This window comes from Neovison vison, chromosome 13 (assembly GCF_020171115.1).
Source record: "Neovison vison isolate M4711 chromosome 13, ASM_NN_V1, whole genome shotgun sequence".
Lineage (NCBI taxonomy): Eukaryota > Metazoa > Chordata > Mammalia > Carnivora > Mustelidae > Neogale > Neogale vison.
Window position 1 is genome coordinate 8,325,146 of NC_058103.1, and position 17,024 is coordinate 8,342,169.

A 17,024-nucleotide genomic window follows, 5' to 3' on the forward strand; every position below is an offset into this window, starting at 1 on the left:
AAAAAAGGAAGAACAAAGTTGGAGGACTTACACCATCATAATGGTATCATTATGAAGCCAGTAGTTCAAACAGTGCAGCGGCACAAAACAGAGTTTCTAGGGACGCCTGGGTGGCTCAGTTGGTTAAGCAGCTGCCTTCAGCTCAGGTCATGATCCCAGTGTCCTGGGATCGAGTCCCACATCGGGCTCCTTGCTTGGCAGGGAGCCTGCTTCTCCCTCCGCCTCTGCCTCTGCCTGCCACTCTGTCTGCCTTTGCTCGCTCTCTCCCTCTCTCTCACTGATAAATAAATAAAATCTTAAAAAAAAAAAAAATTTAAAAAAAAAAATTAAAAAAGAAAAACAAAAAAAAAACAGAGTTTCTAGAAGCAGACCCAAACACATATGGTTACCTGAAAGTCTGCTACCTGTTGTGGGGACATTACAGACTTTTTAATAAATAGTTCAAATCAACTGGTTATCCATAGGAGGTAAATAAACATAGACTTATACCATGCACAAAATCAGCTGCTGTGAAATTACAGACTTGAATACAAAAGATAATATTTCTTGATAATAACAGAATATCTTTACGATCTTGGTAGACAAAATTTTCCCAAGATAGAATACAAAATACTAACCATAAACAAGACTGATAAATTAGGCTTCACTAAATCAAGAACTTTCTGTTCATCAAGAAATATTACCACATTAACAGAATGAAAAGATAAACTACCAACTGTAAAAAATATATATATATATGTATAATACATAGATTATATATATACAAAGTAGTCAAGTCTGGCAAATCAAAAGAGAACTGACAACCTCCCCCTTTTTAATGAACAAAAGAATTGAAATGCACCTTACAGAAAAAGGGCGATGGAAACGGGGAGGCATATGAAAAGGTATTCAAAATCAATATTATAAAGGAGATTAAATTAAAACCACAAAGAAACACCAGTACACATCTACCACAATGGATAAAATCAAATGTAATGCAACATCTAGTGTTGACCAGCAATGAACGTCTCATACGCTGGTGGTGAGAACATCAACGAGGACAGCTGCCGGGAGAAACTGCTTGCAGCACCTACGAAAGCTAAACATAAGTAAGCCCTCTACCCCAGTACTTCTGCCACGGATATAGCCCACCTGAAATAAATACATGCAGTTCCCGAAAGAAATTACAAGAATGTTCTTAACCAGCATTACTACAATGTCAGAAACCAGAACCAGTATAAACATCCACCAACCAGAAGAGATAAAGGAATTATGCCACACTCACATAATGGAGCGCCATACTGAACAGTTAACAAGACACAGAAAACTTCTGTTGCACACAACAGCATGGAAATTCAGACAAACCAGACCCAATAGAAGTACACATTGTATGGTGCTACCACTATGAATTTTCTTTAAATGGCAAAATTAATTTACAGTGTTGTAAGAATAACACTAGTTATTCTTAATGAAGGGATAAGACCAAGAGGGGGCCTGAGAGAGGTTTCTGGGGCTCTTGATCTGGGGGATGTTTAAATGTGTACGCTCACTTTGTAAAGTTCAAACTGCACACTTATTTGTACATTTTTCTTACATATGTCATAATCTTACTTAAAAATATAGAGAAAAGGGACGCCTGGGTGGCTTGGTCAGATGAGCATCTGCCTTTGGCTCAGGTCATGATTGTGGGGCCAGGGGTCAAGTCCCACATCAAGCTTCTTGCTTAGCAGGGAGCCTGCTTCCCCCCTCTGCTTGCTGCTCCCCCCGCTTAAGCTTTCTCTCTCTCTCTGACAAATAAATAAATAAAATCTTTCAAAATATATATATACATGGGGAAAAAAGATACCTGATTTGAAATCCAGCCAAATAAAACAAGCTTTAAAATAGAGAGCTCAAGCACCTAAGGAAAGAATCATTAGTAAACAATGAATCCTCTTTCATAGAAAACTAAGGCTAAATTTACCCCATCAGAAAACAAAGAAACGCCTTGACTTCAACCATCTAAATTAATCTAAGGAAAATACTGTTTCTATTATTCCAGTGTGCTAACCAAGTTAGACTTTCACTGAATTCGTAAGGTTTATCTGGGGCTATCTAAGTGAAACTACCGGCCGCATGGGGTGCCGTCTCCTCAAGAGACAGGAAGCTGTCCACCAGAGCAGCTGCAGGCCACTGGTTGGCAAGGGAAGGCCTTTACTATTACTTGTCTCTTTGTACCATGTTCCAGGCTGAGTGCCAGCAGGGATTTATTTAATGGTTAATCATTTTTCAGAGAAACTCTAGGAAGGCCAACTAGCATAATATAACTTAAAAGAACTAAAAAATGTGGGAGTGGAGAGAAGGGTATGTGCGAGGCATTCATAGGAAACAACAGTATATACTGTCTGAAAATAAAAAATGCAAATCGCAGGGCCACACTCCAGACCTCCTCAATGAATCTCCAGGGATGAGACTCGAGAAATTCTAATGAACAGCCCTTTTTGTTGGCTTGGGCAAGCAACTTAATCAAAACCTTACAAGAAAATAGCTAATGGAGGTATTAATGTCCTTTTAACTTGCTGAGTTCTTTCCAGTAAATTAAGCTGTTCTTAACCCAGATGGGACAGGGAGGAATTCTTTAAGGATGGAACTACATGCTATTGATCTTTATAGCCCCAGGGACCTAGCCTAGACCAGGTACATAAATTAGACCTTTATACTGTTGAATGTTGGTTTAAGAGTACACACTGAATCCAATAACTGGTGGAACTAGACTGCCCAATTCTAATGCAAGTGTTCAGTTCTAACCAACAATGAAAATCTTTGGCTATGTACTTCCTAAGGGTAGACTGATACTTAGTTTTTTTCTACTTCAGCCTTATGTCATCCCAAGATCCTGTGCTTTAAATAAAACTCTTGGGCTACTGAGGCTGAAAATATTTTTAAGTTGTAAATTCATAGTTCACTCTAGTTCCCAAATTTACTGTACCATAAGCAAGCATGGCTATTTGAAAATGGATAGAAACCTTGTTTCAGTCCACTGCTAATTAATTCTCATAGGTTTTCACCATAATGGACAACACTCAGAAACATAAAGAGAAATAATTATTGAACTGATTAAAACTATCCCTCCTTTCTGAAAGAGATTTGAGTGTCATAAATACAAAGAACATGTTCTTAGAAAGTTTTAAGACATCATGACAAAAGGAAAGGAGAATATATGCTAATTATAAGGATTAATACAATTTCTGATTAAGCATCATAATGAACTCTGAGCTTCCTAGCAACCAGAGCAAAAAACGACATCTTGATTATTTTCCCCTTGTTTTTAAAAAAAAAAAAGAGAGAGGGAATACTAACTTATCAAAGGAAAAGCTTTTCGTTGCAGAGAGCCCCTGACTTCTCGGTTGGTGGAGCTCTGCTTTTACCTGCTTTAAATGTGGAGTATTTACAATTTATTCGAAGAAAATGTTCTGGGGCTTTTGGAAAAAAAAAAAGAAGAAGAAAAGAAACAAACAAACTAACTAACTCACTCTTAAAAATGAAAACTGGCCTCGTCCAACTCTTCCACATTAAAATGCAAGACAAAAGGCCCCCAAATTACCAACTCCCCACCAGTTACATAACCATCAAGCAGCTTCATGATCTTACCTAATCTTAACTTTTATCAACTTCTTTTTAATACAAAGAATTAGCCCTGTGTCAGCTATGGGGGGAGGGCAGTAAACTAATAAAGGAAATTTAATAGTTCACTTGTTATTTATTTTTCCCCCTCTAAATAAAGCTTTATACACATAGGGGATGATCCAGCAGGAAATTTTCAGCCTTCTGAACTACCCAAGGACACAGGAGAATTGTAAGGTCACAGATGTTAGCTCTGCAGCAGACTGACCTATTCAGCTATAAAGTCAGCCAAGCTGCAGAAACCAAATTTTCTCCAGCATCTAAGTCCAAATAACAGTGATTTGCAAAGTAAGGGGGTATGGCACTGGACAAGTTCTCAATGCAACAGAGATCTTCATGGCTCAATCAGCAAAATTTTAAAGGAAAACACCACAAAAGCTATCTATAAATATTAATGCACAGAAATCTGTCCTGAGCACGAAGACCCATGCTGTATGTTTATACATACATGCAAACTTTCTAAGTCCACTACCTTACTGAAAAGTTCCACTCGGGCTGCCATTTTATCCTCTTCATTTCAGAGCTGGATGTGGCTCTCAGCACACTTGTTGACCACAAAAATGGAGCGATGCAATTAAGACAAAACTTACAAAAGAAAAAAAATATGTATATGTAGATGTATGTGTCTAATTCAGATTTTGGAGCGAAACTACAAAAATACCTATTATTTGCCAAAAAGTAAAATTCAAAATACAATTTCAAAATTCCGATCTCCTTTCTAAGTTAAAAAGAATTATAGAAACATTTTAATAATGCTGCCTCTTATTTTAAAGACAGAAAATTTGTTTTTAAACCTTTTTTTCTCATAGTTCAGAATACAAGATTTCCAAAGGAATCTACTGGAATTTACAAAGTCAATGACAGTAAAAATAGTCAATATTGTAGAAAAAATATTTTTCTGAGGCACTTGGGTGGCTCAGTTGGTCTTCCTCATGCCATGATCTCAGGATCCTGGGATTGAGCCCCGCATCAGCAGGGAGCCTGTTTCTCCCTCTCCCTCTGCAGTTCCCCCTGCTTGTGCTCTCTCTCTCTCATACTGCCACTCTCATATAAATAAATGAAATCTTTAAAATATATATTTTTTTTTCTTCTAAAAGTAGTTCTTTCCCATTTAAAAGCAGATAGCATGTTTTATTCAATAATTTCAGACTATCAAGGAAATCTCTGAGTTAATCAATAATTTAACTATTAATAATAACCAATAAGTTAATGCATACCTGTAAAATCTAAATTTTAAAGGATACCAGGAGTTATTTATACCTGCACCATAATTTGCCCATAAAGTTCACTGTTAACCTATCTCTCCGATAAATTAACCTCTTTATATGCAGATACATAGCTTTATATAATATTTCTATAAAGAGCAAAATAACGTTCAAATGGTAAACACCACCAAACAAGGAAACCTTTGAATGTTAATTTTCACACAGTAACTTTCAAACGCTAATTTTCAAATAGTAACTTTCAAATACCAATTTTCAAATGCTAAACGCTCTGAGCCCACCAACAAAGGAGGAAGAGCTAAGAGACAAGACCATCCCTTCTAGGTAGCCTGGGAGGAAAAATTACCCACACTATGAATGGAGTGCCCCATCCAATTCACCCTGCCAGATGTCTGTATGCCAAGTTAGACTCCTCCAGGAATTTACAAACTTGCTACCGGACAAAAGAAAAAGATAGCTATTTATTCTTCTACAACTGTCTACATCTTTCATGTTTCGTAAAGAATGTTCCTTTACCTAACGGTGACAGATATGTAACTGCCAAGCAATCTGCCACACTTTTCTTTACTCATTTCTTTCCCTAAAATTAGTGTTTGCTGCAATTATCATCACAGGAAGCCAAAGGATAACTGAGGGACAAAATTCACCTTCGTTATTGACTTTGTTCTCAAGCCTCCATTCTCCATGAGGCTGAGGTCCAGCTTGCCATCATCCTTGCTTCCTATAGCTCTCAGTCCTTGCAGGAGAGTGTCTCGCAAGTTCTGATAAAGAGGTTTCTCGGCATAGTCCAGTAATTTCACTGTTTCCATGTATTTAGCAATCTCATCTAAAAGAGTAACACAATTATTCTGTAATTTTTTTAATTACAAATACAACAAATTTATCTCTTTGAAGAAAATAACTCACGGTTATAGCAACATTAGAATGCAAATGTGTATCCTGTTAGACCATGTTTTTTACATAAATCAGTTCTTCAATGGAAAGTATGCTTTTGAAGTCAGGAATTGTCAGGTAAGTGAAATAAGAAACTTATTTTGAGATATAATGTAAAAGAGACAAAAGATAAGATATAAGAGATATTATGTAAAAGGGACAAAAGATAAGAGACCTACTAGAATTTAAACAGGCACGAAATAACTGCTGTACTTTTAAGGGTACAAAAACAAAACAGGAAAGGACCTCAAATAGATTATAAAGTAAAAGATACTAAAGTACAAGGAATATCACAGTCCATTTTTTTTTTTTGCTATGAAAGCCATTAGTTCTATAGAAAACAGCTGTATTCTTCGTATAAATGGGAAATAAAACATACCAAAACCAGCTTGAAAAAGAAAGAAAGAAGCAAGACCTAGTTTTCCCATAAAAGAGAAAAATCAGCTTCTGAATGATGAAAGGCCCACTGTACACTGAGGCAGGACCACTCCCCTAAAAAGAAATCTTACTAGTCATGATCGATTCTCCTCAACACCAGAAATCCCTGTTTGGGCTAACAACTCCTACATTCCCCAGCCTCACCTTTCCACCAGCTTCTAGGAACTTGTGTGCCCATGGCCTCATACACGGACTCCTGGATCTCTAACTGTCCTCTGGAATCCCAGCAGATGCAAATCCAAACTCCTGACCTCCCCATAAACCTGCTCCCCTGTGATTTCCCCTACCCCAGTTACTGAGAATTCCATTCTTCCAGCTCCTCAAGCCAGAAATCTCCTCCCACACCCCACATGCAATAAACCGAGAGATCGCGTCAGTGCTACACACACACACACACACACACACACACACCCCTCCATTCATTCACTGACTAGCACTTACTCAGCAGCAGGCACAATTCTAGGTACTTGAGAAAGATGAGGGAAAAAAGAAATGAGAATCCCTCCCTTTAGCTTTCTTAACCTGATAAGGGGGAATCTATGGAAAACCTAAAGCAAACATCACCTTATGTGGTCTCATATGGAAAAGTCTCCTTCTGAGAGGGAAGCATATCCACGTTCACCACTTCCATTCAGTGCAATAGTCAGTACAGTAAGACAAGAAAACAAAGAAGGCATAAAGAGTGGAATGATGTATTCAAAAACACAGCAATGTATGCAGAAAATCCTAAGGAATCCATAAAAAACTAGTGGGACTAATAGGTAAATTTACCAGGGTCACAGGATACAAAGTAAATATTAAAAAATTGTTTTCTAGGTACTAGCAACAAGCAATTGGAAAATAAAATTTAAAAAAAAATTCTGGGACACCTGAGTGGCTCAATCAGTTAAAGCCCTGACTCTTGGTTCAGCTGGGGTCATGATCTCGGCATCATGAGATCCATCCAGCCCCACAGCAGGCTCCACACTCAGCAGGGAGTCTGCTTCCCCTCCCCCTCTGCCCCACCTTTCACTCATGCGCATGCACTCTCTAATAAAATAAAATCTTAAAATAAAATAACGATCATTTACAATGGCATGAAAAACCATCAAATACCTGGCAACTAATACAATGAAGACGGGCAAGATTTTTTTGCGGACAAAATTACAAAATGCAGTGAAAGAAATGAAGTGGAGAATATGCCCCATTAGTGAATCGGAAGACTCAACAGCGTAAGGACGTCAGCCGATCTAGAGTCAGTGCAACCCCACTCAAAATTCCAGCAACCCGGAAAGGGACGGGATGTGCGTGGAAAATGTATACAGACACCCAAAGGGTCAAGATTTGCAAAACAGCAAAGTCAAGTTAAAAGAACAACAGTCCTGGAGGACTTACATGACCAGAGGTCAAGACTCACGGTAAAGCTAGAGTCGTTCTGACACTGCAGCCCAAGAAGGGGCAAAAGTAATAAGAGTAAGAAAGGAGTCCAGAAACCAATCCACGGATCCACAGCTGATTTAAGACAAAGGTAGCACCATATGGAAAGAGCGGGTTTTTGTTCTTGTTTCTTTCAAGAAAAGCTACTGGGTCAACTGTTTAGAAATAATGGGACTGTTTATAAACAACTGTTTATAAATATGGGGATGGGGAAGAAATCGAGCCCCTCTTCATGTAAGGCGTGATCATCAGTTACGGGGGGAGCTATACACCTGTATGTGTAACTGGTGGTCTGTGATTGCCAAAACCTGGGAACAGCCGACAACAGAACAGGTAACAGGATACAAATACCACAGAATACTATTAGAAACGAGAACGAACTCATCCCTGTTAAACGTGCAACAACATGGTCCCAGGAGGACCCCGTGCACAGCATGGGGACCTCAGTTCGTAATTTGGTACTGCAGACTGGAGAGCGGCTGAGAACAGATCTTGAGCGTTCTCAACACACACACACACACACAAAGCTAACTGTAAGATAATAGAAGTGTTAATGATCTTGATCTTGTTAATCATTCTACGATATAAATGTAAGTCAAATCACTTTAAATGTATACAATTATATTCATCAGTAAAGTTAAAAAAAGTCAATAGAAGTATGTTTTTTAAAAAAGCCATGCAACAATGACAAATATAATACTGAGTAAAAGAAACAGGACTCTAACAGAGCTAGAAGTTAATGTCACGAGGACAGGGATTCTTTTTTATGTTGTTCACTCTATGATTCCACTTTTACATAGCTCAAAAACAAATCTTTGGGGTTGGGAGTTAGGCTAGTTATTTATTAAGCCAGCGGGAAAGGCCTGTGATTGGTAGAAGGCACAAGGGGGGACTCTGAGAAGCCTATACGGTGCCATTTCTTGTGTGGGTGGCAGGACTGTAATCTTAAACAGCATGAGGTCAGGGTGGACTTCCCTGAAAAGGAGACAAATGAGCAAAGGCTTAAAAGCACATTGAAAATATGACAAGTGACCACTTCTCGAGACCCCCAGTGCTACTCCCCTTGCCTGGATTACTGGGGGGCCCTCTGAGCCTGCTCCTATTCATACCTGCCTTCCTCCCTTGGCAGTCTCTGCTCAGGACAGGAGATCGAGATTTTGCTTCCCGGCAGACATCGAGGCCACTCTTCTATTCCAAACCTTACACTCCTGCTCGAAGTAAAAACCAAAGCTCTTCTGATGGATGCCCTAAAAGAAGGCACCCCGCAAGCACACCAGGAGCTTATATGCCTTCTGCCTCCAACACTGTTCCCCAGACTTCCACACAGCTGACTCCCGATCTCCGACTGCTCAAAAGTCACCTCCTCAGTAAGGCCATCCTGGCCACTGTATGTGAAACTCCAACTCCCGCCCACTCTACTCCTCACTTCATCCCACACCCACTAACTCTAACCCCCGCTTTCTTTCTTTCCCGTAGTACTAACCACATAATATGCTGCACAATTCACTCACGTGTTTACTGTCCCTCGCTCCCGACTAGAGCACAAGTTTCATAAAGACAGGAATTTTGCTTTATTTTGCTCACTGGTCTATCTCCAGTGCCTAGAATGCTCCCTGGCACACAATCAAGCCTCAACAAAAAAAATCATTGAATGAATGAAAGAAATCTGGTTTCTCTCCTGAAAGCTGAATAATAATTTAAGAAGTTCAAGGACCCCCTTAGCCCACCTCTGGAAAGGGAACTGCTGTGGTCATGAGAACAGCTCCGCTACAAGGATCACACTTGCAAACACCCAAGCTTTCACATTATAGGAAATGCTGTAGACATCATGACTTTTAGTCTTTTTTTTCACAGAAAATGAAACCCATATGAGCATTTAAGAAGTCCTACCTGGCTTGTTTCTCTCGGGAAAACATCTGTCCATCAAATCTGCAATATTTTCTCTGTATCTGTTAAAAGTTAAAGAATGAGTCACTGTTTCAAAGTTTACTCCATGGAAATTTATTAATATTTAATAACAGTAAATAGCACGATAAACAGCGCTGTGTTACCTCCTAAATCCGCTTACAGACTTTCTTCTAAAACAAACTGAACAGAAGACCAAAGACTCTTCCTATGTAGCAAGTACTTTCTTATTTCTACATTAGGAGCAGTTAAAACCGTAGTATCCATCAAGAAATTCTGCCTTAAATACATGTACCTTATCAAGATTTTGCCCAAAATAATCTATTATAAGTTTTCCTTTACCTAATTTTGGAATCTCTAACATAGTTAGGATCTTTCAAATTATCCTCCCAAGGAAGATGGCCACTAAGCCACTGGATCATGCAATAACCAAGGATTTCCAAATCACCACGTCTTGACGGGGCTATGAATATAAAAGAAACGGGTTAAACACCAAAATCACTTTGAGGTATAGTCTCAAATATATATAAACCAGTAAGGTAAAACCGTCAATCTTACAGTCTTGTTTTTCATCAAAACTTATCACTGTATTTAATAAAAGTATTGAATAAATATTGGGCAATATGAAAATATGAATTTACATCCAACTAATGACTTACTTTAAAAATCCAACTAGCAAACTCTAGAGTTGCAAACTAAGACTATTGGTCTAGGAAATAAATTATTATACAGAGACACATTTAATACTGTCCTTGGAAAGCTCAAAGACACTAAAATGCTATAAGCTACAGAGAAGCCCAGAGAGCTGGGGGTCTCGGCTCCTCCACAGCGCTGGGCACAGAAAGGCAAAACACCTGCTAAAGGAACAGGCTGACTTCAGAGGTGACAAAGTCAGTCTGTCTGCTACAAAACTGTGGCTGCATAAGAAACTGACAGACTTTTAAGGGGGGGAAAAAAACACCCTCCATTTGACTGAGCTAAACAGAACCAAAAAGAAATCCTCAGTGAGCTGACCGAACCACCTTTCCTGCTGAAGGCGAGGACAGAAGACCACCAGGGAAAGGGCCTGTTGGCCCTATTATGCAACTCCAGGATCCAGCCTCCTGCCCCCACCCTTTCCCCACCTTATCCTGCCTCTGCAATTCTGATTTATCTGCTTGTTTGTTTGTACAAAATTAAGAACTATGAAGGACTTCAACGGAAATGTTAGCAGCATATTTCTTGGTCAGGCACTGTTGACATACCGACACCCTTGTGTGCATCGATGCTGGTGAATTCAATAGTGCCATCGTGACATCTTTTGGGGTCTTCTTTGTATTCTTTATGAATTCCTTCTGGGCAATACCGGTAAGCAAGGCCATAATCTACCAAGTACACCTACAAATGTCCAAGCACCAAGAAAAATCAAAGTCAAAATGATTGCACATACACTCCTTTATGGCCCAGAGACAAAATACTCTCGTTCAAGGGTGGATTCCTCTGCAGGACCACAACGCTGTACCCCGAACAAGTGAAATCCAATATGCTAAAAATAGCAAATACTTAATCCTGAAAGATTTTTTTTTTTAAGATTTATTTATTTATTTTTAGGGTGAGAAAGAGTGGGTGCATGAGTGCCTAGGCAGGGAGGGGCGCAGGAAGAGAGAGTCTTAAGCAGACTCCATGCTGAGTGCAGAGCCCAATGCAGGGCTTGATCTCAGGACCCTGAGATCATGACCTGAGCCAAAACCAAGATCAGACAATTAACTGACTTTGCCACCCAATTCTGAAAAACCTTTTACTTCAAGAAAAATGCTGAATGCCTACATCACTATAGTCCAGATAATATCACCTGACTCTGTATACTTCTTTAAGGTAAATATATTATACTTGTAATTAATCCCGTTTCCTTAACTTGAGCAAAGTCTACAAATCTTATACTTTTTTCTTCAGAGTCCAAAACACAATTGAGCACAGAGGAAACCAATACTTGTTGCAAAACAACAGCCCCACACCAAGTATAAGACTACTGACTTAGATGACACATGATACATTAATTATTTTCTATTCTTCTGCTCCTCCACTTATGAAATAATCAGTTTATCAATTCATTTCACAAAAGTATCTCAGATAACATAATGATCTGAATAACCTTCAGCTAAGGCTCTTATCTCCATTTAAATATTATATATTAAAGTCAAGTTTCGGGTGCCTGGGTGGCTCAGTGGGTTAAGCTTCTGCCTTTGGCTCGGGTCATGATTCCTGGGTCCTGGGATCAAGCACCACGTTGGGCTCTCTGCTCAGTGGTGAGCCTGCTTCTCCCTCTCTCTCTCTGCCTGCTGCTCTGCCTACTTGTGATATTTCTCTCTCTCTCTCTCTCTCTCTGTCAAATAAATAAATAAATAAATAAAACTTTTTTGAAAAGTCAAGCTTCATAATTGAAACTAAATTTTAATATTTAATAGCACATATTTGTGGGCATGTACGTGTGGGTCTGATGAGCATACAAAGCCAGTAAATTTGGCTTTCTTCTACTCCATAGTCACATACCACATCTCCAATTCTGGGTAACTGTCTCAGAAATGTATGCATGTGATCACAAGAGGAAACTGAAGTAAAAATATGGGGATGGATCTAGCACACACATCTAACACCAGAAAAATAATCCCATCCAAAGCATATGCCCGAAGGATAACAGAGCTGCAAAAATATTTTCCTATAAACAAGAGGCAGCATATTTTAGCTAACTGCAAACTGAACTATATTTTTATTTATTACATTGTATACCTCCAGTTCATTTCAATTAATGGAATCCTGGTTCAGGTTCTCAGTGTGTCCTGTTTGTTTGCTCGCTCGCTTTTAACCTTTTTAAAAACATCTAACACAAGATATCTAGGAGTCCTGTGAGTGCCTGTAAGATTTCCCTGTGAGCATGCTAGAGGTAAGCAACTTTCCTCTGTTGTACATGGAGATCCCTGACCGCCAGCATGACAGAGACAGGGGATGGGGGCAATACCAGAGATGGTAGGAAAAAAAGGGAAGGCGAAGGAAAAAGGGAAAGCTGGGCAAGACAAAGTTAAAGACTGGTTTGAGGGAAAAAAATAAAATGGAATGTCAACATAAACACACTTAAAATATGTAGACAACCCTTTCTTCTACAGCATCAATAAGACACAAGAACACACATGGGACCGATCCCATGCAGTGGCCTGACCAGGAGTGCCAACCAAACCTTACTTTAACCAAAATTGTGCAAACAGCTTCAAGAAAATTGTATAAACCCCTCTATTCCAACTAAACTGATCTGAATAAAGGTATAATAACATTAGCTTTTCTCTTTTCCTTAAAAAGTAAAAATTACAAAGTGAATGCAATAAACTAAAAAAAAAAAATGCACATTTGAATTCTAAACACTAAGGGTATACAAATTTAGACAGCTAAGATATTTCTGTAAACCAATTGATTTGAATAATCAACATGTTAAAGACCAAATTTTCCAAGTAACAGAACACTTATATTTGATGGATTTCTTGAACAAAGGAAATAAAAAAATGACAAAGCAGACAGGCAAACATAATTCATCGGTGCACTATATAATTTTAAGCTTCCACCCCCAAATAGCTATTTGAAATTCATTTTGTATCACAAGCACTTCTTCTGAATATTATTTAGGGCAAAATAGCCAACTTGATAAAGTGCCAACAAATCGCATCAAAAGTGTAGAATGTTAACTAGATAAAAGTGTCAAGAAGAAATATTATTATTACCATATCTACTCCAAAAAGTAAAACTTCTGCACAAGTTCAAAAGTTCAAAGCAACCATATTTGTTTTCAAACAACAGCTTCTAAATAGTAGAAATTAAAGTTAATAAAACTACCTGGTCAGGATTCTTGTAGCTCAAAAGAAGATTTGAGGCCTTGATATCTCCGTGTACATACTCGTGCTCGTGAATATATTCCAGAATATCCAGCTATGAAAGCATCATATAGAATAAATTAATGCAGTACCTAACACCAGCCAGCAGAGGACCGAGCTTCAACACAACTCGCCTTTACTGGATTAAAACAAGAGGAATGTAGCTCACATACAATTCTCAAGCTTAGCTGCAAGACAGTTTTCCGAGAAAACCTTCTGGCATTTGCTTCGTATATTTTCTGAAGGTCACTCCCAAAGCGATCCATTATCATAAACCTGTAACTAAAGACAAACAAGAAAAGTCAACGAACTAAACAGAACTCGAAAAAACCTACTTTGCGGTGACCAGTCTCCCTTGACAGTAATTTTTCCAAGGCCATGTTTAGTGGGAGAGCAGAATGAAAGGGAAAGAAAGGAGAGAGGAGGAAAGAATGACAAATGTGTGAAACCCCTTCTTCCAACTAGAAATCTCAAGAGTTGGGAGTGTTTCCCGGTGCTGCCTTGAGGGCCTCCTCCTGGTGGCAGCCAGGGAGCTTCCTGAGACACTGGTCAACGGGAGGTGATCAGTCCACAGACAAGACGCTGGCAGATTCATTCACAGGAAAGATAAAACAATCCGTGGAAGACTGGTATCACGGATTTTCCCCAAACCGAAGTTAATTTATGTTTCTGCATTTAGCTCGTTGTCTGTGACTGTTTTTCTTTACTTTCAGGGTACATTTTAGCAGTATTAACATTTTACTAAAATTGAGACTATAAAGAGATGCCGTCACAATAACTCAATTCCATAAAATTATGTAAAAGGTATAAAGGGGCCGTATGTTAAATATTCAAAGGAAGAAGAACAAATATCCTGGGGAAATGGGCAGATTTTTGCTTTTGCCACAAACCCACTATGTCACCTTGGCCGAGTCACTTTACTTCTATAAGCCCCAGTTCCCATAGGTACTGAATGACAGCGTGGGGCCTCATGCGTGCTGAGGTCTTTTCTGGCACTCAAATTCCAACATTCGACAACCATAAGTGCCATTTCTATGTGTATCCGAAAAGCAACACCTCACTCCAGTAACACAGTTCACTGTATGCTCTGAGGATCACTTTTATCTCTATCCAGTCTTCCAGATTCTGACTCGTCTGGTTAAATCACTCCATAAATCGGTAAAAACTAAGACCACATTCACAATGTCCCTTCCAGCTGGGCTAAGATGAGTGATGACCATCATAAACAACAGTGAGCATGGACTGAAGCCTTCTGCACACGGCACTGCTCTAATTACTTCGGATGTAGAACCCCTGCTATCTGTGTAATTATTCCCGGTTCTATCCTACTTCTCCAGAAATTTTCATAAAAACTATAGAGACTTGTCCCAGCAAAACCATATGTAAAAAAAAGCTGTCATTTCAGGAAATTCATCCTATTTCCTAAGAGATACAGATACAGGATAAGAACTTCCAAACGTAAAATAGCGCGGGCTGCCCACCCAGCAACTACCTCTCCTCTCCACCCCTTTCAATGGAGCAGCAACTGCATCCAAGCAGTCCATCCTCTGCCACACGGCCACGTGCTTCACCGTGCCAGTCACTTGATCGCTCAACCCCTGCCCGTGGCAGGTTTAACAATGAGCACCGATAAAACCCAGACCACGAAACATGAGAGGAAGGGAGGTTCCTCTGCCAGGAAAGGAAAACACACAACAAGCAATACCTCCTACTACCGTGGGCTGCTGTGTCTGCCTGCATGTGATGCCCAGAAATGGGGCAGCCACCTGAGGCCACACAGTGGAGAATTAATACAGCACAAAGCCAAGAGGAGGAGGGCAAAAGGGCAAGATAAAGGAACCTGGGCCCCTGACAGTCACAGCAGAGAGCAGAGTCAAAGTTTTCCTTTACTTACAGCTGAAAGCACCCTAACCAATACACCCCCAGGGCCGAACTAAATCTACTCCTCGGACGGCTGCCAGCCTTACTCCAGGAAGTTCCATTCATTCATGCAAGTATTTTTAAAAATGTCAATCATGCACCAAAGCACGGGAGGTTTTCTCCAACTCAGCAGTGCCAGCAATGTTCTCTCTCCAATCTCAGAACTCCTAAGACACGAACAAATCAGAGTCACAGAGTTTAGTAGCACTTCGTGGCTGTAGTTGTCTCATACGTGCTTTGTCTTCTCTCACCAGCTACACTGAAACATCATAAAGAGGACGCTGCTGTGGGCAGATCGTGTATCTAACACAAAAGGCCAAACTGAAACCTGAAGGGCTCCCTTTCCCATAAATGACATGGGAGTTCTTGTCTGTTTGCTTATTTATAAGAGGAGAAAACGCAGGGTGCATCTGCTCTGTTCCTGCTCGTCAGCTGGGCTCCAGGCAGGTGCCAGTGCTCCACACAAGTCCTCCGGACTAGGGCTCATGTCCTGTTCGTCTCTGCCAAGTGCGTGCCCCACAGCCCAGAGGGAGATCCAGCAGAAACGCAGGTGCTCAGTAAACTGTGGACAGTGAGTGCTCAAAAGAGGGAGAAGAAACATAAAGCATGCAAATTTTTACCTCTTTCCGTTTTTATCATGTAGGCCAGACCCCCAATACTTAGGAACACCCAGGTACTTCAGTTTATGGGTACGAATCCACTTCTGAACTACAAGTTAAAAACACAGGCTTGTGATTTCACTTTTCTTCTACATGATTTTTTAAATCATTAAGAGCAGAATGTACTTGTACATGTAATAAGATTTCATCTTTTTTTCATAAAAAAGTGAACAATACATTATAATAACAAATAACAAGTACCTTTCAATCAAAGCATTTTTATTAACATATAAAATTTTATCGTGCTCTAAACATTGTCTTTAAAATGAAAAATCTCCGATAGGCATTAAAAAAAAAGAAAATCCAACCACAGCATGCCAGTTGTCGTTACAAGCTCTAATGATGTAAATGGTTACTCACTTCTCCAGAAAGACTTACTCTTTACCTAACCTAGAAGTTGTTTACCTCATTTCTAAAGGTCAGTGACCGGGAAATGACGCTCAAGGGGTGGTAGGAGCTTGAAGAGGTCCTGCCCTCCTCCCTGCGGGCTGTTCTAAGTCATGGATTACAGCATCTCCCCTCCACCCAGGTTAGGTTCTCCAAAGTTTAGAAAAAATTCTCAAAAAGACTGGGAGTCCCATGCATGAATTAGGATTACTTCTCAATTTTTTATGATATTTCCTAAATCCTATATCCTGTAACTAACTTTATTCTATATCAACATAAATGAAATCTTATCATATCAAACCCAATAAGAGATCAAAATTCTTTCATACAAATCTCATTAAAATGAAATTTACTTAAAAAGTGAAAAATAAATACAACAAAGCATCATAATATCAGATCCAGTGCTCTTGTCTTGACTTCACACAACAAGTAGCGGTCACTTGAACAAGGTAGACATATATGTGCTGTGTTCCTTACTTTGCTCTGGTTTGGCAGCTCGCTGGTAGAACTTCAGTTCAGTAAAGAGAGGTCCGTTGTCACTGGGCTCCTTAAAACATAAGAGGTTATTGGCGCTAGCAGTCATTAACATTATGGAGTCATTTTCA

General features: G+C 39.5%; 1 protein-coding gene across 4 annotated transcripts in view; it reads right to left on the minus strand.

The window, feature by feature from the left end:
- The window catches only part of VRK1 (VRK serine/threonine kinase 1), a 76,996-nt gene that overhangs the window by 13,751 nt on the left and 46,221 nt on the right, over window positions 1-17,024 (minus strand). For all 4 annotated transcript variants that reach the window (XM_044232097.1, XM_044232098.1, XM_044232100.1 and 1 more), the window contains 8 exons: window positions 16,897-16,966; window positions 15,994-16,081; window positions 13,627-13,735; window positions 13,416-13,508; window positions 10,802-10,934; window positions 9,900-10,020; window positions 9,543-9,601; window positions 5,513-5,691 (listed from right to left, as the gene is read on the minus strand). In XM_044232097.1, the coding sequence (XP_044088032.1) occupies window positions 5,513-5,691; window positions 9,543-9,601; window positions 9,900-10,020; window positions 10,802-10,934; window positions 13,416-13,508; window positions 13,627-13,735; window positions 15,994-16,081; window positions 16,897-16,966 (852 nt within the window). The remainder of the gene's footprint in view (window positions 1-5,512; window positions 5,692-9,542; window positions 9,602-9,899; window positions 10,021-10,801; window positions 10,935-13,415; window positions 13,509-13,626; window positions 13,736-15,993; window positions 16,082-16,896; window positions 16,967-17,024) is intronic.